Source organism: Lepidochelys olivacea (genome assembly GCF_965140295.1).
Source record: "Lepidochelys olivacea isolate rLepOli2 genome assembly, chromosome: 2".
Lineage (NCBI taxonomy): Eukaryota > Metazoa > Chordata > Testudines > Cheloniidae > Lepidochelys > Lepidochelys olivacea.
In genome coordinates, this window is record NC_140412.1 from 209362006 (window position 1) to 209389982 (window position 27977).

A 27977-nucleotide genomic window follows, 5' to 3' on the forward strand; every position below is an offset into this window, starting at 1 on the left:
TTAATATTAGAAGACCTGTTCAGTTTGTATTTGACTTTTTATTTTACATCGATAAAATAGTTTCCAGTTACCATAGTTGAATTGTAGCGTTAAGATGTAAAGCCCCCAAAGCAGTTAAGCACTTTGGGGTTGCCTCTATATTGACCAGTGCCCTGATCCAGCAAAGTGACTTCAGTGGGTCTATTCATGCTTAACTTCAAGTGCCGGTCTTAAGGGCTTTGCTGGAGTGGGGCCTCCTAGACAATGGTACTGTAAGGGGGGAAAGCGATAGTGTTCTCCCAACAAGAGGCAGTCAACAAAACTACAGTCCCCTTTTTTCCACACACAGACCTAAGTCTAGAAAAAGAACCTTGATCTCACACATGCCAGAGCAGTGCATTACTACTATGCTAGGCCACTAGGCAGGCCTTGTCTTCCCTTCTACTCTCCTCTTTTCCATCCTTCTTTTGGCTTTCTGACAGTACCTCAGTTGATTTCAGTGTTCCTACGTTAGATGGCATCTCCCGTCACGAGCCTTCACTCTTCTTACACCCTTCTTATGGCCTGTATTTGCTTTTCTGAAGCTTGCACTTCTTATGTGTGAGGCAGGTGCCTGCTATTTCTATTGCGATTGGTTTCTCCTCTCTTTGTTTTCCTTCCCTCCATACCTTTTTCTGTCACTGCTCCTTGTGTCTGGTTTTTGTCTTGTCCCACTGTCCTCCACCCTGTCCCCCCACATGCCAGTTCTTGAGTCTGTAGGAAAATACTTTCCCTGAAAGTTTCTCACATGAGTTCTTCAGTCTTTTACTTGCCCTATTGTGGGTACCTGTCTCCACAGAGCCTCCTGTCATGTACTATTATAGAGACAGGAGCACCTTTGAACAGAGAGGACGGATGTAAAGTTTATGTGTTCATGAGCGTGAAAGGGTACTGTTACTGTGCAGGCTGAAGCTGTGGGTGACCTCCCCAAGGAAGGCAGTGTAGGCCCAGTTAGAGTTCTAGGTAGCATGAAGATTATGTTGGTAGGGACCTCTTACAAAATTCTGATCTGGATCTGGGCTCTGATTTCAAACACCACCACCCCCTCCCAAAGTCTTGATTTGGGTCCATCTCTAATTAGCAAGTAGAGATCAGATATTAGTCTTGGTCTTCATGCTTCCTCAATTGCAGAGCTGGTCCTAAGGACATGCTAACTATACAATTTTATTTGATGCCCCTTTGCCTGTAGTGGCATCTCCATGGCCCAAATGCTGGCCCCAAGTGTTGCAACTACAAAGAAAAATTATCTTTTTTACATAGGAAGAAGGGGAAGGAACAAAGAGCCTCAGAGGTATAGGGGGGAACAGTGGGAAGTCTTGGTGAGTTAAGGGCAGGAGAGGTTAAAGAAACTAAAGGACCCCCTCCTCTTTGCTTCTCATGCCTCCTCTCAGCTGAGCAATTATTGCATCTCCTTACAAGTGTCTGACAAGCAATGACCCAATATCTGTTTTAAACAGAGAAGATCAAATTCCTCCCAGGTGTAACTCCAATGACTTCAGCAGAATTATTCCAGGGATGAATTTGGCCCAGTTGGATATACAATATATTGTTTTACTATTAAGACAAATCTATATTTATTTAAAGTAAGGTAACTTTGTTTCTTTCTGCTCTTCTTTCCATCTAAATTCAATCCAAGACAATTATCCCTGCCATTTCCAGTCACACACCCCTACCAGACACACATCTCCAGGTATGCCACATTCCCAAACTTTAAATCACCAGAGGATCAAGACACTGGCATCCAAGCAAGCAACCATCGACCTTTTCATGCCAACGTCCCTACAAAGGCTTATGATGTGATTGTTTTGAGAAAGACCAAAGGTAAAACAGCACTTGGCATTTGTTTGGTGTTCTCAAATGTTTGTGATTTGGTTGAAATGAAGCCAGTGTGTGAAAATAATAGCGACAGAGCTAAGCAGCTTGGCTTAAGCTGGAGCATTGCATGCTGGTGCCAAGCATGCTGCCATCATGGCTCTCCATTTCCTACAAAGGTAAAGCATAACATTTAGTGTACAATCTTCTCCCGTCATGGGAATAATTATTGGTAGTTACAGGCAGTGAGAGGGGCTAGAAAAAGCTATGGCAGAGATCAAAAGTTTGCAAATCCTGGGCCAAATAAATTCATCCCTGTAGTAGCTCCATTGACCACAATAGTTACACTATGGAAGAGACCCAGATGTTTACAAACGGCAGAATGTGCAGTGAGAGGTCACAGGGTACAAAAACATGTGGCAAACTTTTCCAGGCCCCTTGCAGTCTGAGGACTTGTCTACACTTGCAGCACAGCTGTGCCAGGGTAGTGCTTAGTGAAGACGCTGCCTAAGCCAACAGGGGAGCTTCTCTCATTGCCGTAGCTGCTATGTTGACAGGAGAAGTCCTCCCATCCACACAGTGCTGTCTGCACCAGGGGTTCAGCTGGTATTACTACATCGCTCGGAAGTGTGGATGAGTGACATAGATATACCGACATCAGTTTGTAGTGTAGACCAGGGCTAAGCTGAAATCCCCACACTCACTGTTTGCGGATGACTCCTGTATGTTTGAACAGTCACTGAACTGTTTATATTTTACCCCACCAAGGTGAAATTATTTCTAACAGCAAACTAATGCTGCTCAGAGAAGCAGTAAATTACTGTTACTCATTACTCACATTGAGTAGCATCTTACTCCACAATGGTCCCAATGGGATTCAATGCGAGTAAGGGGCTCAGAATCTGGCCCAGGGCTCTGGTAAAATGTAGTACTCTGGCTTTGCCCCCGTTTCTCCAGATCACAATCTCTTTGTTGAAGTGTGTATGCTTTTTGCAGCTCTCCTGTCTGGGTTAACTAGCACACGTGTTGTCATTAGCACCCCATGGCATTTAGGTGTGGGGGCAGGATGGACATTTCTTTTCCAGAATAGCAGGACTCTTGGTGCCGTTGCCAGCTTCTCTGCTCCATGTCTGCGAGCCAAGCACAGTTTGGCACTCTCTGTTTAAAAGAGAAGCAGCATTTTCTGGAGTGATAAGAAGCTGATGACATTAAGCAGCAGGTCAATTTGCATTAATCAGCCACCTTCCCTAGTCACTGTCACTGTGCTGAACAGTGATGTTTAAGAGGGTTGTATGATATGGGGCTACTTTGGTCAGCCATAAACAAAACCTTTTCACAAAAAGCGTATAACATTGGAAGTACTTTTTTGACCTCTCTTCCGCTTTTTACAGTTCTCCATTCAAACTAAACAATGCTAATCAGATGTGTGGAGGTGGGTTTGCAAAACCTATTTTCGCTCAACAGGGGATCATTGGAAGCTGTGGTCTATTCCCAACAAAATTTATTGGGTTAAGAATTACTTTAGAAGCAGCAAATGACTGCTCTTCAAAAATTCTTTGACTTTATTCGTTGTTCCCTTTGTATGATCTTACTTATATGGGCAAGCTGGGACAAAAACTTATTTACTGCAGTTTGCTTTTAGTTGGGAAGATGGAACTCTAGACTGAGGACTCAGGTAACCTAGACTGAACTTGGGTGGCTTTTATCACTTTTACGATATAAAGAATACTTTGGGTGATTGTAGCGGGGTGGTTACCCTGCTCCTGGGATAAAAGGAGTGAGAACAGCTGAGGGAGGCTGGCTAGGTAGCTGGCCACAGCTGGCCTTGGTAAGAGGGCTGTGAGAGTCTCACTCCAGCCCTGGAGTGAGAAGGACCTAGCTGCCTGGGAGAGACAGGGTACCTTCAATAGAGCAGTGCTGGGGAAAGGGCAGGCTGAGCTGGGGAGTTCAAGCCTGGCTACCTCCCAGGCTGCGGCCTGGCAGGAAAGCCTAAGGAGGTACTGGGGCTGCAGGGAGACAGCTGCGGGCTAGAAAGATAGCGGTCCAACCCCCTTGCCAATGATGAGTGGCCATTATAGACTGCAGTTTTCCCAGAGAAAGGGAGCTAGATGACAACTGGCAGTAGCCACTGAGGCAAGGTGGGCATCCTGGGAGGAGAGACCCAGATAAGGGGGCCTGAAGTGCCCGAAGTATAAGTGGTGGAGAGTGATGAGGAAGCAGATACCGGTAGGGAGAAACCACCCTGCAGGAGGCACTCCGAGGCTGGAAAGAGCTAATTCCCGGACAACCAGCAGGAGGTGCCGCGTCGGTGAGTCGGCGGCTTGCTACAGTGATATTCGCAAAGGTATTAGGCACCAAACTCCCATTGACTTGACTTGATTTCTGGGGGAGTTGGGTGCAGGAAGGCCACACAGCAGAGCCTGGATCAGAACTAAGGGCTCGTCTATACCTGCAGCGCTGCAGCTGCGCCACTGTAGCACTTAGTGAAGATGCTACCTATGCCGATGGGAGAGCTTTTCCCGTCACCGTAGATACTCCCCCTCCCCGAGAGGCAGTAGTTATTTTGACGGGAAAAGCTCTCCCATCGACACAGTGTCACTCCCACGCCGGGAGTTCAGTCAGTATAACTGTATCACTCCATACCCCTGAGTGATGTCATTATAGTGACATGAATTTGTAGCATAGACCAGGGCTCAGTTGCTCCAGGCCTGTGCTCAGTCAATTAGGCTACTTCATTGATCAGTGGCATTCAGTTCCACCTCTGGGTGAGGTTTTATGGGCAGAGGCCCAACGTTCTAATTCACCAGTTCTTATTTATCCTGTAGTGTTTTGTTTGTACTTGTAAAACTATACAGGGAGAATGCAGCGAGAGTCTTGCCAAATTGGTGTCAATTTGCATTAAACAAGAGCCCTTGCAATAAAACCCAACCCAGAGAGGATTTGTGTACAAACCTCAGCCACCAATGAACTTTTCTCTCTTCTTCTGTCCCTGGCTCTGCCTGATGGATATTATACTATAGCCTGTTATTTTTTTCTCAACTATTTAGGTAATCCATATAGACATGAAGTCATCAACATTCCATCAGACTCCCAGAAGGAGGCCTTGCATTGGCCAGGACAACATGCATACTTTCATGTAGGTAGTTGTTCCTGTGATTAGGAAAATTTACATTTTTTATCAAACAAAACCAAACCCTTGTAAAACTGATTTAGAAGAAATTAAGATGCCTGACTGCATTTCAAATTAATTTCAGTTACAAACCCATTCAAGCCCTGCATAGAGCACAGTGTAGTCAAAACAAACAGCCGTCATTTTAGGAGAGATTTTTCATTCACCAAAAAAACATGTAAATAAGATCAGAAGCTAAGAGAGGCTGTCAGGCTAAAGGCTCTTTTTGATTTAAGGGATAAAAATCCAGTGCCCAATCTAGTACCCCAGAGACATGTAGGAGGAGGAATTTCTCATGCTAGATTAACAAAATGGCCACTGAGCCACTCCTCTGCAGCCCCTCATGACTGGAGGATCTGTGTAGCAACAGATACTCTTTTGCCTTGCCCTGGTCCTGTCCTCATGCTGCCATACAGGGAGCCTCTCCCAGCAGAGCTCATCTCCATGCTGTGCAAGAAGAGCACCTCCCCTACACAGATCTCTGAATCCAGCTCTGCCTTACACAGCTGATGCATACTGGTTCCATTGCGGGGGGGTCCTGCGTGAACACAGAATGAGTAGATGGATTTGCCCCTAAACGTTAAGGCTCAGGAACAGCGGAGGCTCCCTCAGGGGCCACAGGGGCCCGAACCGTGGCCCTGCCCCCCACCCCACCCCACACTACCTCTTCTCCCCAAAGCTACACCCCAACACCACCCCTTCTCCCCAAGCCTCCAAGCTCACACCGCCCCTTCTCCTTGAGCACACACTAGGGTTGCCAACCTTACAGGATTGTCCTGGAGTCTCCAGGAATTAAAGATTAATCTTTAATTAAAGATTATGTCATGTGATGAAATCTCCAGGAATTCGTCCAACCAAAATTGGCAACTCTAGGCCACACCCTTGTGCCACCTCTTTCCCCCAAGACCCAGCCCCCCACTCACTCCTCTCCACCTCGTTGCTTGTCCTTACAGATGGTAAAAAATGGAAGGGGCTTAGCCTTTTAAAAAGTGACAAGGTCATGGCCCCCTGACCTGTCCTGTTCCAGCACTTGTGTTAAGGCTTCTGCTAATGTTTGTCTTCAGATGAATAGAAAGATCAGGTCTCTGCTCAGCCTAAGTTAGATGAAAGACATACATGAGACAAGATGAAGAGTATAGGAAGGCCAGTGGTAAACAAAAGGAGGATATAGATACAGCTTTTGGGGATGCAGTTTCCTATGGATATTGAGAGATACAAGCCTGTTGACTTGACAATCCCTATGAAGCACCCTGTTAATATGAATGCGTATGAATGGTATGTAGAGTCCAGCCTCCTGTGTCCTTGAAAATATGAGAGCAAGGAAGAGCCTCACATGAAGATTTTAAATCGAAGTGTATTGTTTCAGGTGAATTATGCAGATGTTAAATATTCTAATTAGACTGTAATGCAGGGCTGAATTCCAGTGGTGCAGAACTACGCCCATGAGTAATTCCATCAGGTAAACTTAACAGAAAGATTGCTGGATGAAGTGTGGAAAATTGTTCACAAGAGTAAGGGGTGCGTAGGCCCTTTCTAGAAATAAATTTATGTCCAACTCACCCATGCTACCACTTAATGTTTCCTAAAAAGACCATATTTTCTGATCTTTTTCATATCAGAACTTTAAAATACATACAGATACCCCATGTCTTAAAGACACCTCACCTAGATGCAGCAAGATTTTTATACTTTACCTATTTTATTTTTTCCCTCCAGTTTCCTAAATTTGTTGAGGGAAGCAGTCAGATATACTATCCAAAGCCACCAAAGACTGTGGCTCCGAACGCTACATGCAACCCACTGGAACCTAATCTCTCTTCAAGGACAACCAACATGCTGCGAAACGTAGAGAGGGCCCAGTGGATAACAACATATAACCACGATTTCACAGGTATGCATTATTTTTAATAGAAACGAATAGAGATAAAGAAGAAAAGATAACATGATGTCAGCAGAAGGGTTTAGCCAATGGATTTAGTTTTCCATTTTTGAGTCCTATTTCAAGATTTGGAGTATTTTTAAAAAGCAGCTGCATATATGATAAATGTTACACAGGGTAACAGTTATTTGAGTTTTTCCACACACGTGACTAAACATTTCTTCTCATTTGTCTAACCAAAGCAGACTAGAAAATAAAATATGTTTCCATTAAGGTAGAGGTCCCATGAACCCCCTTGTACTGGATGATTACAACATGAAGTTAATTGGCAGAGTAACTGGAGAATTAGGGGAAGACGTGGAACTGGTAAGTACTGCAATCACTAAGAACCTCATCCTGCAACCAGACATAGCGTTCACGAACAGGAGTAGACCCAGATATGACTTGCAGTAGTAGCCCCAGTAATGTGTGTTTACAAGATCAGGTTTACTCTAAACTGGAGATAAATTATTCATAAGTTAAAATCAGTGGTCATCTATTTTGTAGACAGAAGTTGTATAATGTATCAAAGATGTGTTCAATTACCAATTTTCTTGATTGTGACTCCCGGCTTAGTTGAATTTTCTCTCTCATCTTTCAAAGCTGTCACCAGCACATGACAACACTTTACAGTACCTTTTGCCTCTAAAAACATTAGTAATGCCACCCTTAAAATCAGAAGGGAGGTCTCTTGTGAGTGGTGCACCATTGCAGAGGCTGAAATGCATTGGGTCAGATCCTCAGCTAGTGTAAATCAGCATAGCTCCATTGAAGCCACCAGCTGAGGATCTGGCCTATGGCCTTTATCAGACTCGGTCTTTCCTGATAACATGTAGATTTAGCTTCCATTTGGTAAAAGTCCATGTAGCATCACATGTTATTGTTTGTCTACCAAGAAGAATCAGCTGAGGTTTTTGAGATAGTTTTCCATTCTGCTACTTTCATGTAAGTAATTTGCCTTTTTATTTTAAGGTGAATCAAGAATGTACAATTCCTTCAAAGTTCTCTGATTCTATTTTAAAGTGCAGTTCTATTCTGCAAAGGGTAAAATGGCTTTGGGAGGTTCCATGTTTATTGTCTCAATAATTTTAATATTAAATGTGCTCAGGATACAAGTAAAAATGTGTTTTCATAACTGCCAGCCATGCAAACTAAACATCGGATATGAAAATCAAGCTGAATTGCTCTCTTCTCATGCATCATTACCTATAATAAATGTTCTGCAGGCCAATTTATGCCCTCAGTGACACATGCAGTCCCATTGTCTTCAGTGACTTTGCACAGGTGTAATTGATTGGAACTAGGTAAAGTATTCTGTTGATAATGCACAAGAAGGAACCAATTCCAATTCACTGTCCCACAGCTGTGCTGGCTCTGCAGTGCTAGCAAGAGTAAAGAAGTTATTCAAACTCCTTTTGTCACTAAAAGATCCAGATGATTTTGAATGCACACACGAAGCAGATCTATTGAGTGAGACAGTACCATATTTTACAAAGTCAGTTTTAAGAGTAGAAACAGATAACATTTCAAAAGCATTTAAGTTACTTGGGCTCCTAAATCCCATTTTTAAAAGTGACTCAGTCACTAAGGGTATGTCTACACTACGAAATTAGGTCGAATTTATAGAAGTCGGTTTTTTAGAAATCGTTTTTATATAGTCGATTGTGTGTGTCCCCACACAAAATGCTCTAAGTGCATTAAGTGCATTAACTCGGCGGAGTGTGTCCACAGTACCGAGGCTAGCGTCGACTTCTGGAGTGTTGCCCTGTGGGTAGCTATCCCACAGTTCCCACAGTCTCCACTGCCCATTGGAATTCTGGGTTGAGATCCCAATGCCTGATGGGGCAAAAAACATGGTCGCGGGTGGTTCTGGGTACATGTCATCAGGCCCTCCCTCCTTCCCTCCCTCTGTGAAAGCAACGGCAGACAATTGTTTTGCGCCTTTTTTCCTCAGTTACCTGTGCAGACACCATACTATGGCAAGCATGGAGCCCGCTCAGCTCACTGTCACCATATGTCTCCTGGGTGCTGGCAGACGTGGTACTGCATTGCTACACAGCAGCAGCAACCCATTGCCTTGTGGCAGCAGACGGTGCAATAGGCCTGAAAACCATCCTCATCGTGTCTGAGGAGCTCCTGGCCGCCTCGGTAAGGTCAGTCAGGAGCACCTGGGCAGATATGGGCACAGGGACTAAATTAGGAGTGACTCAACCAGGTCATTCTCTTTAGTCCTGCAGGCAGTCCTATTGTACCATCTTATGGTGAGCAGGCAGGAGATGAGGATGGCTAGCAGTCCTATTGCAACATCTTCTGCTGCACAGCCAGGAGATGTGGATGGCTTGCAGTCCTACTTCACCATCTGCTGCCAGCCAAAGATGTAAAAGATAGATGGAGTGGATCAAAACAAGAAATAGACCAGATTTGTTTTGTATTCATTTGTTCTCCACCCCCGTCCCTCCCTCCCTCCATGAAATCAACGGCCGACAATCGTTTTGGTGAGGTCTGTCAGGGGCACCTTGAAAACTTTAATGGAGATTCAGTCCTGCCTGAAATACCAGAGGCATTGAGCATTGGCCTACTAAACCCAGGGTTTTGAGTTCAATCCTTGAGGGGGCCATTCTGCATGACAGTTGTTTTTGTTTCTCCTTGATGAAAAACCACCCCCTTTGTTGATTTTAATTCCCTGTAAGCCATGTTGTCAGTCGCCCCTCCCTCCGTCAGACCAACGGCAGACAATCGTTCCGCGCCTTTTTTCTGTGCAGACGCCATACCACAGCAAGCATGGAGCCCACTCAGATCACTTTGGCAATTAGGAGCACATTAAACACCACACGCATTATCCAGCAGTATATGCAGCACCAGCACCTGGCAAAGTGAAACTGGGCAAGTAGGCGACGTCAGTGTGGTGTCGAGAGTGATGAGGACATGGACACAGACTTCTCTCAAAGCACGGGCCCTGGCAATGTGGGCATCATGGTGCTAATGGGGCAGGTTCATGTGGTGGAACGCCGATTCTGGGCCTGGGAAACAAGCACAGACTGGTGGGACCACATAGTATTGCAGGTCTGGGACGATTCCCAGTGGCTGCGAAACTTTCGCATGCGTAAGGGCACTTTCATGGAACTTTGTGACTTGCTTTCCCCTGCCCTGAAGTGCATGAATACCAAGATGAGAGCAGCCCTCACAGTTGAGAAGCGAGTGGCAATAGCCCTGTGGAAGCTTGCAACGCCAGACAGCTACCGGTCAGGCGGGAATCAATTTGGAGTGGGTAAATCTACTGTGGGGGCTGCTGTGATGCAAGTAGCCAACGCAATCAAAGATCTGCTGATATCAAGGGTAGTGACCGTGGGAAACGTGCAGGTCATAGTGGATGGCTTTGCTGCAATGGGATTCCCTAACTGTGGTTGGGCCACAGACGGAACCCATATTCCTATCTTGGCAGTGGAGCACCAAGCCGGCGAGTACATAAACCGCAAGGGGTACTTTTCAATAGTGCTGCAAGCACTGGTGGATCACAAGGGACATTTCACCAACATCAACATGGGATGGCTGGGAAAGGTACATGACGCTCGCATCTTCAGGAACTCTGGTCTGTTTCAAAAGCTGCAGGAAGGGACTTTATTCCCAGACCAGAAAATAACCGTTGTGGATGTTGAAATGCCTATAGTTATCCTTGGGGACCCAGCCTACCCCTTAATGCCATGGCTCATGAAGCCATACACAGGCAGCCTGGACAGTAGTCAGGAGCTGTTCAACTACAGGCTGAGCAAGTGCAGAATGGTAGTAGAATGTGCATTTGGACGTTTAAAAGCGCGCTGGCGCAGTTTACTGACTCGGTTAGACCTCAGCAAAACCAATATTCCCACTGTTATTACTGCTTGCTGTGTACTTCACAATATCTGTGAAAGTAAGGGGGAGACGTTTATGGTGGGGTGGGAGGTTGAGGCAAATTGCCTGGCTGCTGGTTACGCACAGCCCGACACCAGGGTGGTTAGAAGAGCACAGGAGGGCGTGGTGCGCATCAAAGAAGCTTTGAAGACCAGTTTCATGACTGGCCAGGCTACGGTGTGAAAGTTCTGTTTGTTTCTCCTTGATGAAACCCCCTGCCCCTTGGTTCACGCTACTTCCCTGTAAGCTAACCGCCCTCCCCTTCTCCCTTCGATCACCACTTGCAGAGACAATAAAGTCATTGTTGCTTCACATTCATGCATTCTTTATTAATTCATCACACAAATAGGGGGATAACTGCCAAGGTAGCCTAGGAGGGATGGTGAAGGAGAGAAGCACCTCGTCTGTGCTCTGTCAGTGTAGGAGGACAGCATGAGCTCAGAGAACATTTCATCGCGAGTGCGTTTTTTTCGCCTTCTAATCTTCACTAGCCTCTGGGAAGGAGAAGATCCTGTGATCCTTGAAACACATGCAGCTGGTGGAGGGGGAAAAAAGGGACAGTGGTATTTAAAAAGACACATTTTATAGAACAACGGGTACACTCTTTCACGGTAAATCTTGCTGTTAACATTACATTCAAAGCACATGTGCTTTCGTTCCAAGGTCGCATTTTGCCTCCCCCCACCACGTGGGTAGCCCCTCACCCCTTCCCCCTCCCCATGGCTAACAGCAGGGAACATTTCTGTTCAGCCACAGGCAAACAGCCCAGCAGGAACGGGCACCTCTGAATGTCCCCTTAAGAAAACCACCCTATTTCAACCAGGTGACCATGAATGATATCACTCTCCTGAGGATAACACAGAGAGATAAAGAACGGATGTTGTTTGAATGCCAGCAAACATACACTGCAATGCTTTGTTCTACAATGATTCCCGAGTACGTGCTACTGGTCTGGAGTGGTAAAGTATCCTACCATGGTGGACGGAATAAGGCTGCCCTCCCCAGAAACCTTTCGCAAAGGCTTTGGGTGTACATCCAGGAGAGCCGCAAATGCCAGGGCAAATTAATCATTAAACATGCTTTCTTTTAAACCATGTATACTATTTTAAAAGGTACACTCACCAGAGGTCCCTTCTCCACCTGGCAGGTCCGGGAGGCAGTCTTGGGTGGGTTCGGGGGGTACTGGCTCCAGGTCCAGGGTGAGAAACAGTTCCTGGCTGTCAGGAAAACCGGTTTCTCCGCTTGCTTGCTGTGAGCTATTTACAACTTCATCATCATCATCTTCCTCGTCCCCAAAACCTGCATCCGTGTTGCCTCCCTCTCCATTGAAGGAGTCAAAAAACACGGCTGGGGTACTGGTGGCTGGACCCCCTAAAATGGCATGCAGCTCATCATAGAAGCAGCATGTTTGGGGCTCTGACCTGGAGCGGCCATTTGCCTCTCTGGTTTTCTGGTAGGCTTGCCTCAGACTCCTTAAGTTTCACGCAGCACTGCTTCAGGTCCCTGTTATGGCTTCTGTCCTTCATGCTCTGGGAGATTCTGACAAATGTTTTGGCATTTCGAAAACTGGAATGGAGTTCTGATAGCACGGATTCCTCTCCCCATACAGCGATCAGATCCTGTACCTCCCGTTCAGTCCATGCTGGAGCTCTTTTGCAATTCTGGGACTCCATCATGGTCACCTCTGCTGATGAGTTCTGCATGGTCACCTCTGCTGATGAGCTCTGCACTCACCTGCAGCTTGCCACACTGGCCAAACAGGAAATTGAAATTCAAAAGTTCGCTGGCCTTTTCCTGTCTACCTGGCCAGTGCATGTGAGTTGAGAGTGCTGTCCAGAGCGGTCACAATGGAGAACTCTGGGATAGCTCCCAGAGGGCAATACCGTCTAATGGCATCCACAGTACCCCAAATTCGACCGGCAAGGCCGATTTCAGCGCTAATCCCCTTGTCGGGGGCCCTTTAAGAGCCCTTTAAGTCGAAAAAAAGGGCTTCGTCATGTGGACGAGTGCAGGGTTAAATTGATTTAACGCTGCTAAATTCGACCAACTCCTAGTGTAGACCAGGGCTAAGTGAAAGTCAATGGGACTTAAATGTCTAAGTGGCTATGTCACTTTTAAAAATGGGACTTTTAGATAAAGCATATGTCTATACTGCAGCTGGAAGTGTAATTACGAGGTAAGGCAGACATACACAAACTAGTCTTGACTGAGCTAGCATGCCAAAAATAACAGTGTCACTGCAGCAGTGCAGGAAGAAGGACAGGTTAGTCACCTGCATAAATGCTTAGGGCTCAGACAGGATAATATTTAAGGAGTGAAGACATATCCTTAGATGCTTTTGAAAATGTTTAGGGTTGTCAGATAATTGCAGTTACTTCAAACAATTAACTCAAAACAAATGAACTCAATTAAAAAATTAATTGCAATTAACTGAAGTTTTAATCGCACTGTTAATAACAGAATACCAATTTAGATTTATTATAAATATTTTGATGTTTTTCTACATTTTCAAATATATTGATTTCAATTACAACACAGAATACAAAGTGTACAGTGATCACTTTGTATTATTTTTTAATTTCAAATATTTGCACTTTAAAAAAGATAACCCAAAAAAATAGTATTTTTCAGTTCACCTCATACAGATACTGTAATGCAATCTCTTTATCATGAAAATAAAAGGAGCATAAGCTCCTGTACAATTTATTTGAGCATAAGCTTTCGTTAGTCTCTAAGGTGCCACAAGTACTCCTTTTATTTTTGCGAATACAGACTAACACGGCTGTTACTCTGAAACCTGTTATCATGAAAATGCAACTTACAAATTAGATTAACTATTTTTTTGCATAACTGTACTCAAAACAAAACAATGTAAAACTTTAGAGTCTACGAGTCCACTTAGTCCTACCTCTTGTTCAGCCAATCGCTAAGACAAAAAGTTTGTTTACATTTACAGGAAATAATGCTTTCTGCTACTTATTAACATTGTCACCTGAAAGTGAGAACAGACATTCACATAGCACTGTTGTAGCTGGCATTGCAAGGTATTCACGTGCCAGATATACTTAACATTTGTATGCCCCTTCATGCTTCGACTTGTAGATTGCACTGTCTTTTGTTTTTCTTTTTTTTACAGTGCAAATAGTTGTAATCAATAAATAATAATAATTTTACCCCATATCTTAAACAGAAAAGATGCTGAGTTCTCTTAAAGGTGACCTGGAAAAAAATAGTTTGTGCCCTTTTTCTCCTTCTTTATGATGTATAAAGAAGGCTTGAAAAGTGTATTTTCAACAACTTGCTTCTAGACGAGAAAATCCAAAATGGCAGCTCTCATTAATTCAAACACAGGTCAGTTTTCCTTGCCCTCTGGCCTCAGAACTTGTGTCCACTCTGGGCCAGACCTGTTTGTCCCAACAACATTAGTACTTTAAAATAAATAGCAGAAATAAAACATTTGGGTTATTTGAGTAATTTTTAGACTGCAAGCTGTACCAGGCAGGGATGGTCATTTACTCTGTTTGTACAGTGTCTAGCATAATGGGGCTTTGACTTAGTTGAGGCTCCTTGGTGCTACCGCAATGCAAATAATTAATAATGACGATAGATCAGTGGTTCTCCAAACTATGGTCTGCAGAGAGCTGGCTGGCCATATGGTTTTAATGATCCTCATTGCTTCCAACTGCTAAATTACATTAAAAGAAGCTAAACAATATACATTAACATAAGTATTTGTTGGTATTGCAACGTGGATGTCATAAGATCACAAATAGGAGGGATGGTAACCACAGAAAGTGGGAGAAGCCTCCTCCCATTTGTGTCCTGTACATAGATGCTAGGCACAATACATTTATTGTCCTCTCCCAAGGAAAAGGTCTATAGCCTTCCAATATGCTCTGGGTAGGGGTGGGATCATAGTCTAGGCTCCTCGCCTAGCCCACCAGAGTTGGCGTGTCTACGGGAGGGCACTAACTGCTCACTTTCAAAGGGTGAAGCAGTGGCCATATTCCCCCTGACTCTGTGCCCTGACTCTGGCAGCACGCCTCCGCACCACCCCAAGTATGGGGCTGTGGATGAAGACTCACACTTGAACCCTTTTGGCAGAGTAAGCCAATGATCAGGACCACCAGCCACGACACTTTTCCTTTGTTAAATGCACAGGTTTAGATGCCAACCCTAATCCTTTTTTTTGACTCCCACAGAAAGAAACATTTCTGCCTAGTCTCTCACAAGTGAGACCCCTAGAAGGGCGCATCGCACGTTTCCTCCAAAGTCGGCGTCCCCACGAATCAGTTTTACAAGAACAGGATTCCTCAGATGTCCACGTGCCTCCAGTTTTGTACACAGTTCATGCTGTCATACCCAGTTACTCAGACGTGATACTTAGCAATAGGAAAACAGCGACAAATCTGGATCAGCAATGTAAACATACAGAAAACGAAGCCAAGAAAAGGGAGGAGGACTCACTGCAGACTCTTCATCTGCCTCAAGCATGTTACCAGAGAGATGAGAGTCAGGATAACAGACGTATAGTAAACAAATTTCAGAAAATCACAGATACATGGCAAATGGAAGCTTTGTACAGAAGGCAGCTTGCAGTCAGACCTGACTCTGACCCTTCTCCCACACCGTCTTGGAATTCCCTTTACTATGAAGATTTGAAACCTAGCCATTTAGACCAATACATTGTATGGCACAACCCAGTTAGTCTTTGTAAGCCAGGTGTACCAAAGAATCAAACTGGTGGAGAAGATGGACATTTTCAACCTGAGTGCAATGATCAAGAGGAAACCCAATATGCTTTGAATTTGGATGGCAACCCGCCTAACATGGCACTGCCTGAATGGATTCCTAATTCTGGGGTGCCTCGACCTCAGACATCATTACTCGAGCTTCAGGATTCCTTTTCTAAAACAGGAGCACACAAACGTTTTCATAATTCTATTAAAGGAGAAGCAAAAGACCTCAGGGATAATATTCATGAAGGGAGGAGGCACACATTCTATGGCTTCAATGCATTTTATTTCTATAACTGACATGTGCCTTTGTCCCTTTAAATTAAAAAAAAAAGACCCCATCGATCCCTCTTCTTATATTTATGATCTGATGTTTTGTGGCTTATATTTTGGGCTATTTTCCTCTGTTTTACTGTTAAAGTAATGAAAAGAACATCCACAGTCTGAGACACAAAACCTTTTGTTTAAAAAACAAAGGTGATGGAACACAAAAAATAAATTGTAGTGAATCCCCAGGGATGGACTGCATTCACCCAACGGTTGTGAAGGAGCCCTAGAATTAATAGGTAAGCCACTAAGCAAAATGTAAAGGAGTACTTGTGGCACCTTAGAGACTAACCAATTTATTTGAGCATAAGCTTTCGTGAGCTACAGCTCACTTCCTCAGATGCATATCATGGAAACTGCAGCAGGCTTTATATATACACAGAGAATATGAAACAATACCTCCTCCCACCCCACTGTCCTGCTGGTAATAGCTTATCTAAAGTGATCATCAGGTGGGCCATTTCCAGCACAAATCCAGGTTTTCTCACCCTCCACCCCCCCACACAAATTCACTCTCCTGCTGGTGATAGCCCATCCAAAGTGACAACTCTTTACACAATGTGCATGACAATCAAGTTGGGCTATTTCCTGCACAAATCCAGGTTTTCTCACATCCCCCCCACCCCGTGTATATATAAAGCCTGCTGCAGTTTCCACGATATGCATCTGAGGAAGTGAGCTGTAGCTCACGAAAGCTTATGCTCAAATAAATTGGTTAGTCTCTAAGGTGCCACAAGTACTCCTTTTCTTTTTGCGAATACAGACTAACACGGCTGCTACTCTGAAACCTAAGCAAAATGTGTAATTTGCCATTAAGTACAACCACCAAAGGACTGCAAGGAGCCACTAGAGTAGCTGTTTTTAAAATAAGGTCTAAGGATGATTATGGGAATTAGCTCAGTGGTTGGAAAAATAGTTGAGAAAACTATAAAGGACTTTTGAGTATATGATAGAAATAGAGCAGTACTGTTGTGGGAAGGCTGGATTGTGCTTCTCTACCTGTTTAGGAATCCTTGACAACGTTAACGAATTAGAGGCTAATTGCAAACCACTAAACAGAATGTACTTAAACATTCTGAAGGCTTTTGATAGAGGCCCCCGTTAAAAATGAGAAACTATTAAGGAAACTTAGTGTGAAGCCCTATTGCAGGTTAAGAACTGGCTATGAAATTAGGACACAAAATGTAAGACTAACAAGCTATTCTGACTGCCGAGAGAGGTTAATAGTGGGATATTCCAGTGCTGATCCCTGGGTTAAGCATGGTCTTAGTAAATTTATTAAGGAGCTAGGAGGCAGATTGGGATTAGTAAAGTGCCAACATTTGCTAATGACACAAGCCTATATAGGTTTTTAATTAGTTATTTAAACCAGGGATTATTAAATTAGGCCCCCAGGAGGACATGAAGGAGGTGGGAGATGCCACAAGGCTTTCTTCACTTTTGTCTGCTGAACTGTTCCATTGAAGGAGCAGGAATTGCCTCTTCACTCCCCACAGACAGACCCCACAAATTAGTGGGATATAGAATCATATCCACACTGACTACATGGCCCTGGCAGTCCCTTCCCACTCCCTGACTTCATGACCCCAGTGGGGGGCTTCCTGCAGCTAGCAGCTGCCTTGGACTTTCCTTAGGCACTGGGTGGTGACTGAAAGATAATCTAGCCAGGGATTTATAATATCTATGTGTGGGAACTCCATGGGGCCGACTGGAAGAGGGATTGTGTTTCCCAGTCCTGCCCCATTCCCTGCACAGATCCCCAGACCCACAGAGAGCTCTCTGACTCTCTAGACATCAGGGGAAATGATGCAATGCCAGCAGCTGAGCCCCCTTTGGCCATGGGAGTGGGAGACCAGCATACAATGCATCTTCTGTCTATATGTGGACAAAATCAGATCCTTGGTTATTAAGACGAGGGGTGATTAAATTAGCTGTTAAGACTAAGGATGAGTGTGAGGAATTCCTGTAGGATATAACACAATATTAACAGGACAACACAAAGGCAGATTAAATTTAACTGAGACACGTCATGCAAGTGGTACAATTTAAACAACTCCTGGACACTAATGGGTTCTAAATTAGTTGTAACCTGTCAGAGAGAAGATTTCAAAATCAGTGGCAACTTCTACGCAATGGGAAGCTGCATTCAAAAGAGATGGTAAACCACCGGGAATACAGAATGTTATGTTGTCATAAAAATATTCAGTCTACTGCATTCAATTTTGTTCACAGTTCATAAGCAACATCTTAGAAATAAGGAAGGTCCAGAGAAGGGCAAGGAATATAAGACTTGAAAGGGTTATTTACATCCTAGGAGAGATTTAAAAAGAACAGGACTATTCATTTGGAAAGAGAACTAGTTTGTTAAGAGACATAACATATTTCATATAGAAAAGGCCTATCAGCCATTCCTATAATATATTCTCAGTCCTATAATGAGAAACCACAAGACCTTTTGCTCAGTGAAATTAATCAGATCAAAAGAAGCACATTGTAAACTGTGTACTAATTTACTTGTTTAACTTACTGCTCAGGATACTATTAACACAAAGAGCTTAGCAACATTCAAAAAAGGATTAGACACAAATCCTAGGAGCATAAGAACAGCATCTGCAGTTCTAGTAAATTGAATAAACATTCTAAGTGCTATCAGCCTTACGCTTCAGGATATAAGCTGATCACGGGCAGATTTAAAAGCCCACTAAAGCATCCAGCATTGACCACTGCAAGAGACAGGACTGGACCATAGATCTCTTCTGATATAGCAGTTCCCACATTACTAGACTCACAAGACAAAATGAGCAGTTAATTTTGTAGCCATGATATTGAAACATGACTCTCAAACTATCTGCCAGGCAGGTAGTTTGATCACAAATGTCTTATTATGGACTAGATCTACAAACTGCCACTTTAGGTGCCTACACCCAACATTTAGGCACCACTGAGATCCACAAAAACAACCCCCTAAGCTGCCGCCTAACCATGGAGGTGCTTAAATTTCTGCTGGTAGGCAAGCGCAAAGCTGCCAAAGTCCTGATGCCATCAAGCTACTGGCTGCTCAGGGCCCTACCTCACACCTAAACCCCAACAGGATTTTCAAACTCTCTCACCTGCAGGGCCCCATCTGGTAGATGTGCTCTGAGCACACATAACCCATCTGAAGTTAGTTGAGGGAGACCAGGTCAGGTAGTAAGAGAGAGAGAGTGTGTATGTATATGCCCAATAGTTAGGGCATTCATCTAGTGGATTCATTACTCCTGAGGGCATTCTGCACCAAAAAATTTTAAAATTCTGCGCACAGTATTTTAAAATTCTGCAAGTTTTATTTGTCAATAAATAAATGCAGAGGCTCCAGCATGGCAGTGGGCCACTGACTGCATGAAGGCTGGAGATCACCCTGCAGCCTCCCCACCCCGGGGATGCAGACTCGGTGGTGAGGCTGCATCCAATCCTGACACAGCACAAGGCCTGGGCCTGCCCCTCTGTGCCACGTGCACCAGGTGTGGGGCAGGCAGGCTCAACCAAGCAGGATCCAAGTGTGGAGGAGTTCAGTGTGGGGGGATTCAGGTGTGGGATGAACAGATTCTGTGTGGGACAATCTGGGTGCAAGCAGCTCAACAGGGAGTCTAGGTGTGGGGGGATCTGGAGGCTCGTGGGGTGGGGGGGGGGTTCCAAGTGCAGAGGCAATGGGACTCTGCCGGGGCTTCCAGGTAAAAATGGTTAGGGGTCTCAGCAAGGGGTCTGGGTGCTGGGGGAGTGGGGTTGCTGTCTAGGTGCAGCTCTTTGGGGGTCAGTGGTGTGGGGGTCTGGATGTGGGAGCTCAGGGTGGTGCAGGGGGGTGGGAATCATCAGGGTGGGGATTTGAGTGCAGGGAGCTCAGTGGGGAGTGGTCTGGGTGCAAGGGTGGCAGTCTGGAGGCGGGGGTCTGGGTGCAGGGGGTTCCAGACGCAGGAGTTGAGATTCAGTTGGGGTGGGGTTCAGGTATGGAGGGCTAGGGGAGTTCTGGGTGTATGGGCTGAGGCTTGGCAGGGGTGTCTGGGTATGGGAGGTCCAGATGCATGGGGTTTGGGCGGATGTGGGTGCAGCTCCCCGTACAGTGACTTCCCTGTGCAGCTGAGGAGCGATGGGGGCAGGAAGCCGGGGAGGATGCTGAACTTCCTGCAGCTGGGGGAAGTTTCTGGGGGTGGGTCTGACACAGCCGCAGCCACTCCTTGCAGGGGAAGAGGAAGTTCCATCCTCTCCTGCCTCCAGCCCAACCAGGACTAGCAGCTGATCCCAGCTCAGGGAAGGAGCCACTGGCTGGGGTGTCCACAGCCCTGCGGTGATTTACTTCTCTGCCAGCTGCTCCGGGTGCCTGAAACGATGTACCTGCTCTGCTAGGAAGTGAAGCATGACTGCTCTTGCAGCTTCCCATTGCTTCCCTGTCAGAAAGTCATTTTTCTCCAGGGAAGCAAATAAATCTGCAGGGTGGGGCATGAATTCTGCACACGCACAGAATTTCCCCAGGAGTAATTCATGTTTGAATCCGCAGGCTAGAGCAGGGAGTTGAACCCAGCTCTCCCACGTCCCAGGAGAACACCTATCTATTGGTTATAGTGAGCCAGTTTGCTCTTGCTCATTCCAGTGCTAGGGTATGGGCTATCTAAGCAGATGAACTTCCAGGAGAGGCCTCACAGCTGTGCATCTTGAGTGGCGGGAGGTGCCTAACAGCCTAGGCATTTTCTACTGGCTGGCAGAGGCATCTCCCTGCTCAGCTTGCTGGCTTCAATAAATCCCTTTCTTAAACACCTAATTCTCCCCTGTACGATGCTTTGTGAGTCTGGCTGCCTAACTTGGGGCTGAGGATTTCACTAAGCGGCAGGCCCTAAGGAGTTGGATGTTGCAATGCTTTATGGATCTAGCCCCAAATCCTGGAATTAACATACAGCAAGTGACTGGACTGTATCCACCATCTCACATGGTCAGTCTCCAGCTCCAAGCCCTTTGTATACATGACACAGGGAGTCCCTATGGAGCTCTACAGGGCACAGGGTGTATGGACACCAGCACAAAGTCTCCAAATTCTGCACCACCCCTCTTTCTGCAGCAGACCAGCACTACTTCTGCTGAGTTGTGGCCCTCCATGGTAGAAGACAGGACTTTGTCCTACATATGTCATCAGGGTTGCTTCACAGAAAATTCTTCAAAGGTCAACTTCAGGTTTCTCTTTTTTTTTTAATGACTCTTAATGTGCGTCGTAGCACCATCCTTGTGCTCTTATTTTAAGAAATGCCCTGATGCCTTGGCCAGTTTAATAAAAGAACTGCAAAGGCTTTATAGATTACATAAGATTAAAATATCATGACATAAGGAGACCGAACCATATAAATCTTACAAAGTAGACTTAATTTGAAGCTTTTCTTGGGTAGGTTGATGCCCTGGAGAATAATTTGACAGCCAACTCTTCTGCTACAACTACTTACAATGCTATAACTTAGATTTACTTTAGAACACGCTACCAAATGATAACAGAGTGACAGGATAATAATCTCTGACCATAACAGAGCTGCAGAGGCACTTAATCACAGCAGGAGACAGTCTGAACAGCCTATTCCCAATTAGTTTATCCATTAGCAAAAATGATTAAAAAGTAGACTGAAAAAGTGGCAGATTTGACCAGCTATACAGAAAGATAGGCCAACTGCAATTACCGCAGTTGTATTGTGCCCTCTGATGGATGGAATCTGACCTACTCAAGCACTGGTGTTTATTATTTCTTAATATTTGTATTACCGTAGAGCATAGGAGCACCAGTCATGTACCAGGACCCTATTGTGCTAGGTGCTGTACAAACAGAAAACTCTAAGACCAACCCCAAGTTTTTAAAAATCTTGCGCCAGACCCCAAAATATCATGACTGGTACTGAAATCATGACATTTTAAAAATATTAATGTGGATTCTCTTTATTTGCCCTCCGAGTTTTTGAGTCTCTAGAGTTCATGTTTCCAAGCTTTTCTCCACAGCCATGAGAAAAAACATACTTTCTTTTTTTTTTAGATGAAAACAGAGGTTCTCAGAAAAATCAACAGATTCCAGGAACTGGAGATTTAAGAAAGACACCACATAGCGAGAGACTCACAATAAAATTATGTGAGTTGGCTATTGAAAAGCTGCACTCTGCAGAGCTCAGAGGATGGATGCACTTTTCTGTGTGTTATTTAATCATAAGCCGGCCTCTTCACAGAAGCAGGGTTGTTTTTTTTTTTTTAAGTAAAGTATCTGTGATACTCCTAGGAGTCATTTTTAAGCAGAAGCAACACTTACCTATTTTTCCCATTGATCACATACTGAGCTAGGAACTACTCAGTACCCTAGCGTGAGATAGGGAGACATTTATAAAAAAAAAATTACCATTACGTTAGGAAGGGGGTCCTCAGCTAGAAAAAAAAAAGTGACTATTCAACAGATTGATATTTAACACTTTCCAGGGTTGAGTTTTTTACTACCAACTTTCAGATGTCACAATCCTCCTCTTTCAAAATGGCTGAAGTTTTAGTCACATTCATTAATAAATATCAGAAACAAAGTGCCCAATTTCCATACATACTGTATTTCATATATATAACATTCTGTATACATTACCTACCTAGGCACTTCTACGGCCGTTATCACCATACTATCTGAGCACCTCACTGATGATAACGAATATCTCCGAGAGGTAGAGAAGTATACTTATCTCCATTTTACAGGTGGTGACCCAAGGCTCAGAGATGAAGTGACTTGCCCAAGATCACACACACACAGGCTGTAGCAGAGCTGAGAACTAAATCCAGATTGCCTGAGTCCCATCCTAATTCCACAAAACTATACTTCCTCTCTTAGCTACATGTTCTCTGTTTAAAAAAAACTCTGACTGTGAATATATTTCTCCCTTTTTTAAATTAGTAACTGGACCTAACCTTCTGTACATATTTATTTGATTTCACTATTTTCCCTTCAAAAAAAATTAATTTAATAAAAAAAAATTTTGTTTCAAAATTTTTGTACATCATTCTTGCATAATTGTTTGAGGTGTTAGAAAAACAGTCAGGGTCCTTTTTTAGGAGTATTTCAGTTGTACCTAGAATGTGAAAATAGTTGAAAAATTAAAATGATAAATTCATAAACAAATGCCGTACTGATGCTAAAATTCAGACAATGGGAACAAATGAATACTACATTGTAAATGTACTCAGATTAATTTTAACCCACTCCTACAATTCAGAGACACACAGATTCTGGCAGGGAAAGCCACGACTTTATTCTCTTCAGCTCTGGAAAATAATACACAGTGTACACATTAAATTCTTGTAAGCACACTACATACTATGTGCAGGATTTGCATTTAATGCTGTCTGATGTTTCTCCAGCAATCAGTCCTCTCAATTCCCACATATCTAATCCAACAATTTAGCACGGAAGCATTATCCAAAGTTCTTACTAAAAACACACTATACAGGGTCAGAAAGCAATGATATTCTGTTTCAATTTCTTATCTTGATATTTTTACTAAATTTACAGCATTAACAAAAGTATTGTAAAGTTTGCAGGCATCGAACAAAGGGCTACATAGTTTTCATTAATCATATTTAGGGTCTGATGTTTGCAAGTGAAATATACCTATTTCTACTATATTTACCTTGGGATTTTTTAACTCCTCCCGTTTTTCTCTTACATACAAGTGGCTTGTCTCTTTTAGGCCTGTTTCCTAAAGCATACGCTTAACTTTATTACTGAGAGTAGTCCATTGAAATCGATCCAAAAACTTGTAGGCACAACATGCACACACACTTTATGTGATGCACACACCCTTTAACCAGTGACTCCAGCACTGGTATACTCAACTGCTGAATATTGCACACCAGTCTGAGCAGGCAGTTCATATACTAGATCTCTGGATGCACATGTAAGGGGGCTGTTGGCCACTTACTGAAACTTGAGGGGATCTTTTTTGGTTGGTCTTCACCCAATACCAGGAGAAAGGGTGCAAAAGAAATCAGGATCCTAAGACTGACAATCCCCAGGGCCAGTGGGGAAAGAGCAATGTTCCAAGTCAGCCAGATTGACAGAGCAGGCAGGCCAATGAAGGAGTCAACAGCCTGGGGCCCGTCCTCCCTTTGAGCTGGAGCTGCCTGAGCCAGAGTTGGGCAGAGATAAGGAGAGAGCAGCAGCCAGAGCTGAGCTAGAAGCAAAGCAGCCACTGAGGAGAGAGCAGCAGCCCAAAGAGAGAGAAGACAGAGCTGGGCTGGAGCCAGAACAGCAGCAGCAGCATTGAGGCAGAGCGGAGCTGAAGCAGCCTGGAACTGGGGAGCTGGAGCATTGGAGACCAGCCATGCTGACAGTGAGCCAAGCCGGAGCTTCAACGAGGAGCTGCGGGGCCAGAGCCAGGATAGCGGATGCTGGCCGTGCCACAACTAATACCAGGGCTAAGCACTGTGAGCAGCTGGGGAGAGCAAGGTGGGACCCTGGGCAGCAATTGCTCAGCAGAGGGAGACATCACCAGACAAGAGGGCCTCGACATGACAGGAGGGCCAATGCTGGGGGAGAAGGGTCCCGCCACCTAGAACCTGATGCCATGTAGCCACCCCCAGGGCAGGTGTCTTACCTGCAGTATGACTGCAGTGCAACCAGGTCCTGGGAAGAAGGCCTGGGACCTGTGCAGAACAGACTGTGAACTTTTCTTAAATTGCAGAGATTTGTTCCTTTAACCTTTTCCATTTGTCCCTTATTTTGCTTACTGATGTTGTTTAATAAATTGTACTTGGTTTAAACAATGTACTGATCAGTGGGTGAGGGAAGTAGCGGGTAAGAAGAAAGTATCCCAGAGTGGGGACATCCTAGCTCTTGTCCTAAGTGACCATGACGAGATTGAGGGTTAAGCCTTCCAGGAATCCTGGGCCAGCCTTACCAGGATTATGAGGACTCTGCCATATGGGAAAATAGAAGATAAGTCCTTAAAGTCAGAAAGGCATCTGGGTAAAGGGACTCAGATCCTTTCACTATCCGATTCCACCAGGGGAGTACAGAAGCCAAAACAGTTCTCCACAAATTGAGGACCATCTTCCCACTTACACACAGCCTAATGCAGCAATGAGAATCATAACTGGAACATTAACATCAACACCTATTCAGTGGTTGCCCACTCTGGCATACATACCACCAAACAAAATCCATAGAAGAACACACACAGCTTGTGAGTATAACCAAACCATGGCCAATTTGAACTTATCATTTTATGAGGTCTTCTGCACTCTTTTTGAGATCAGGCTAACGCTCTTAAAGCATCTTCATTCAAACTCGAGGCACATTGGAAACAATTCTGGGATAATGCTATTTTCCTAACCAACCAGCATTACCAACCCCATAAAATAACTTTCAGGTTTCAACCTACCCCCAGAAACAATGCTCTGCATTGGACTGTTTCAGAACAGCATATGGCAGATGCTGTCGTCTCTTATGCCAATAAGAGACAGTTGTGCCAGCACCACACAATGAGGATTGCTCAACTCTGTGACTCAGCAAGGCCCTCCAGGACATGCCTGGGACAGTTTCTTTCCAAGGACATGGACTAAGAGTATAAAATAACGGACAGTGGCATCATGAGATGACCTCTCTCGTCACCTGCCTACGCTGAAGGCAAAAAGACCGCTGGGGAGATAAAGACTTTGAACTCAGGACACTGGTCCCAGGATAAGAAGGAAATTCAGCCTGCGTATTAAGAACTACAACCTACCTGCAACATCCAGTGAGGTAAGAAAAGCTGTTTGATTCAACTTTTGCTTAGTCTAAAGTTTAGGATTTAGAATGCATTTACTTTTTATTTTCTTATGGTAACTAAGTAAGACCTTTTATGCTTACCATTTATAATCACTTAAAAATCTCTCTTTCTGTAGTTAATAAATGTAATTTAATGTTTTGTCCTTACCAGTGAGTTTGTCTAAAGTGCTTGGGGAATCTGTTCAAGTTAGAAAAGCTGGTGCATGTCCACTTTCCTTTGGCGAAGTGGCATACTAATAAATAAGCTTGCACTGTTCAAAAGGTCTGGAACAGTGTAAGATGGTATATTTCTAGGATGTAAGGCTGGGGGCTTGGGAAATTTGCTGTGTAGTTCAAGGGTGGCTTAGAGGGTATTCATGCAACTTAGCTGGGTGTGCCTCTGAATGCTGGTGACTGAGCGGTAACAGCGCCTGGAGGGGTTTCCTGCTTGTCACTGGCAAAGCATTGTGAGAGACAGCCCAGGCTGGAGAGTTAAGGGGGCACAGTGGTCCCACAATTCCAGGTGGTACCCCAGGGATCCCATCACAAAAATATAGCATGCATGTAACATGGCCATGTTAGTTTAATTATATGAATCTTAAGTTTCTGCATCTCCATCATTGCCAACCTCTACCATTCTTGAGTTTGGTTTTGGTGTTCTACTTTGATGATTTCCAGACTGTATTTAAACTCCTGAAGGTCTTCCTGTCTTTACTGATTTTGTTCCGGATGTCCTGGCTTGTTCCACTGTCCTGGCTGATGGTGCTGCCCAAGTACGTTTCTACATTGATAAGAACAGAATCCTCTATCCGTGCTGGTGATGGTGAGGCAATATTAAAGGTTATGATATCTGTCTTATTACGATTGATTTTCAGTCCAATTTGCTGGCTGAATGTGTTGAGTCGAGTTTTTTCTTGTATATGGTGTTGGATATGTGATAGGAGAGCGAGATCATCTGCGAAGTCCAGGTCTTCAAGGGATGAGAAGGGTGTCCATTTAATGCCTCATGTCATGTCTTCTGTTGTACGCTGCATTAGCCAGTCAATGGCAATGTTGAAGAGGATTGCAGACATGACACACCCCGATGTACTCCTGTTTTGACTTCAAAACTGAGCTCACTGTAGTCAATCCTGCATGTAAAGTTGAAATAAAAGCTTTTGATGATGTTGATTATATGGAGAGGGATTCCATATGCCCGCAGAATGCACCATAGGCTGATCCTGTGAATACTATCAAAAGCCTTCTCAAAGTCTATGAAGTTTATGTAGAACTGCCGTTGCCATTCTAAGCATTGTTCTATTATGTTTCATAGAGTGAAGATCTGGTCTGTGCATCCACGCCTGCATACTTTCAACATTACTTTATAGTGCAGAATGCTGGGGAATGAGAAAGTATGACATGTCCAAACTGTCTTCATTCCATACAACCTGCCTCAGAAAAATCCCCCGTATCTTTTGGCCCAGAACAATCTCAAACCAAGATCTGTTGACCCAGTGCAGCCAAGAGGATATGAACACCATAATTGACAGGAGGCATTGGAGATGGATTGGCCATGTGCTTTGGCTGAAAACTGATTCCATCACCAGAACAGCAATAAGATGAACACCCAAAGGCAAGCAAAAATGAGGCTGCCCAAAAACAACATGGCAAAGAGCTTTGGAAGCTGAGCTGAAAAACCTGGGGCACAGCTGGGGAACCATTGAAAGACTTGCCAGAAACAGACAGAAGCAAAGGAGCTTCGTCACTGCCCTAAACACCAGAAGCGTAATGGGAACATGATGATGATGACCATTCAAAAATTATGACTTAGGACCCAATATACCACTAGGTTCAGGGGCGTCCCCAGGCCTCCGCTGGGGGGAGGGGCGGGCAGGAGCAGGCTTGCGGGGCAGGGCAGAAACCGCCGCCCAGCATGAGCCAGCGGAGCGGAGCGGGTTGCGGCCGGGTCGCTCCACTTCCTGCTGCCTGGTGAGTGCAGGGCAGGCCTGATCCCGCACTCACGGGGCAGCGGGAAGTAGAGTGACCTGGCGCCCAGCCTGCTCTGCTCTTCTCCCCTGGCTCCCAGCCTTGGACTTGAAAGACAAGGGGAACTGCCCCCCAGCACTCACTGGTGGTGTAGCTGGAAGCCAGCGGCACGGTGAGTGCAGGGCAGGCCTGACCCCTGCTGCAGTCCTTAGGGGAAGGGGTGGAGTGGGGGCAGGGCTGGGGCGGAGTAGGGGCAGGAAGAGGCAGGGTGGGGGCGGAGCAGGGCGGGGGCTTTGGGGAAGGAGTGGAGTGGGGTTGGGGGGGGAGCAGGGGCGGGAGCCATGGGGAAGAGGTGGAGCAGAGGCTGGA

The 27977-nt window shown here is 44.9% G+C and overlaps 1 protein-coding gene across 1 annotated transcript in view; it reads left to right on the forward strand.

The window, feature by feature from the left end:
• The window catches only part of SPMIP4 (sperm microtubule inner protein 4), a gene marked incomplete at both ends in the record, with an annotated part of 40499 nt that extends 24658 nt beyond the window's left edge, over positions 1-15841 (forward strand). The window contains 5 exons of the mRNA XM_084618070.1: positions 1655-1839; positions 4878-4966; positions 6716-6890; positions 7153-7244; positions 15008-15841. Of these exons, the coding sequence (XP_084474196.1) occupies positions 1655-1839; positions 4878-4966; positions 6716-6890; positions 7153-7244; positions 15008-15841 (1375 nt within the window). The remainder of the gene's footprint in view (positions 1-1654; positions 1840-4877; positions 4967-6715; positions 6891-7152; positions 7245-15007) is intronic.
• Positions 15842-27977: the final 12136 nt, after the last annotated feature.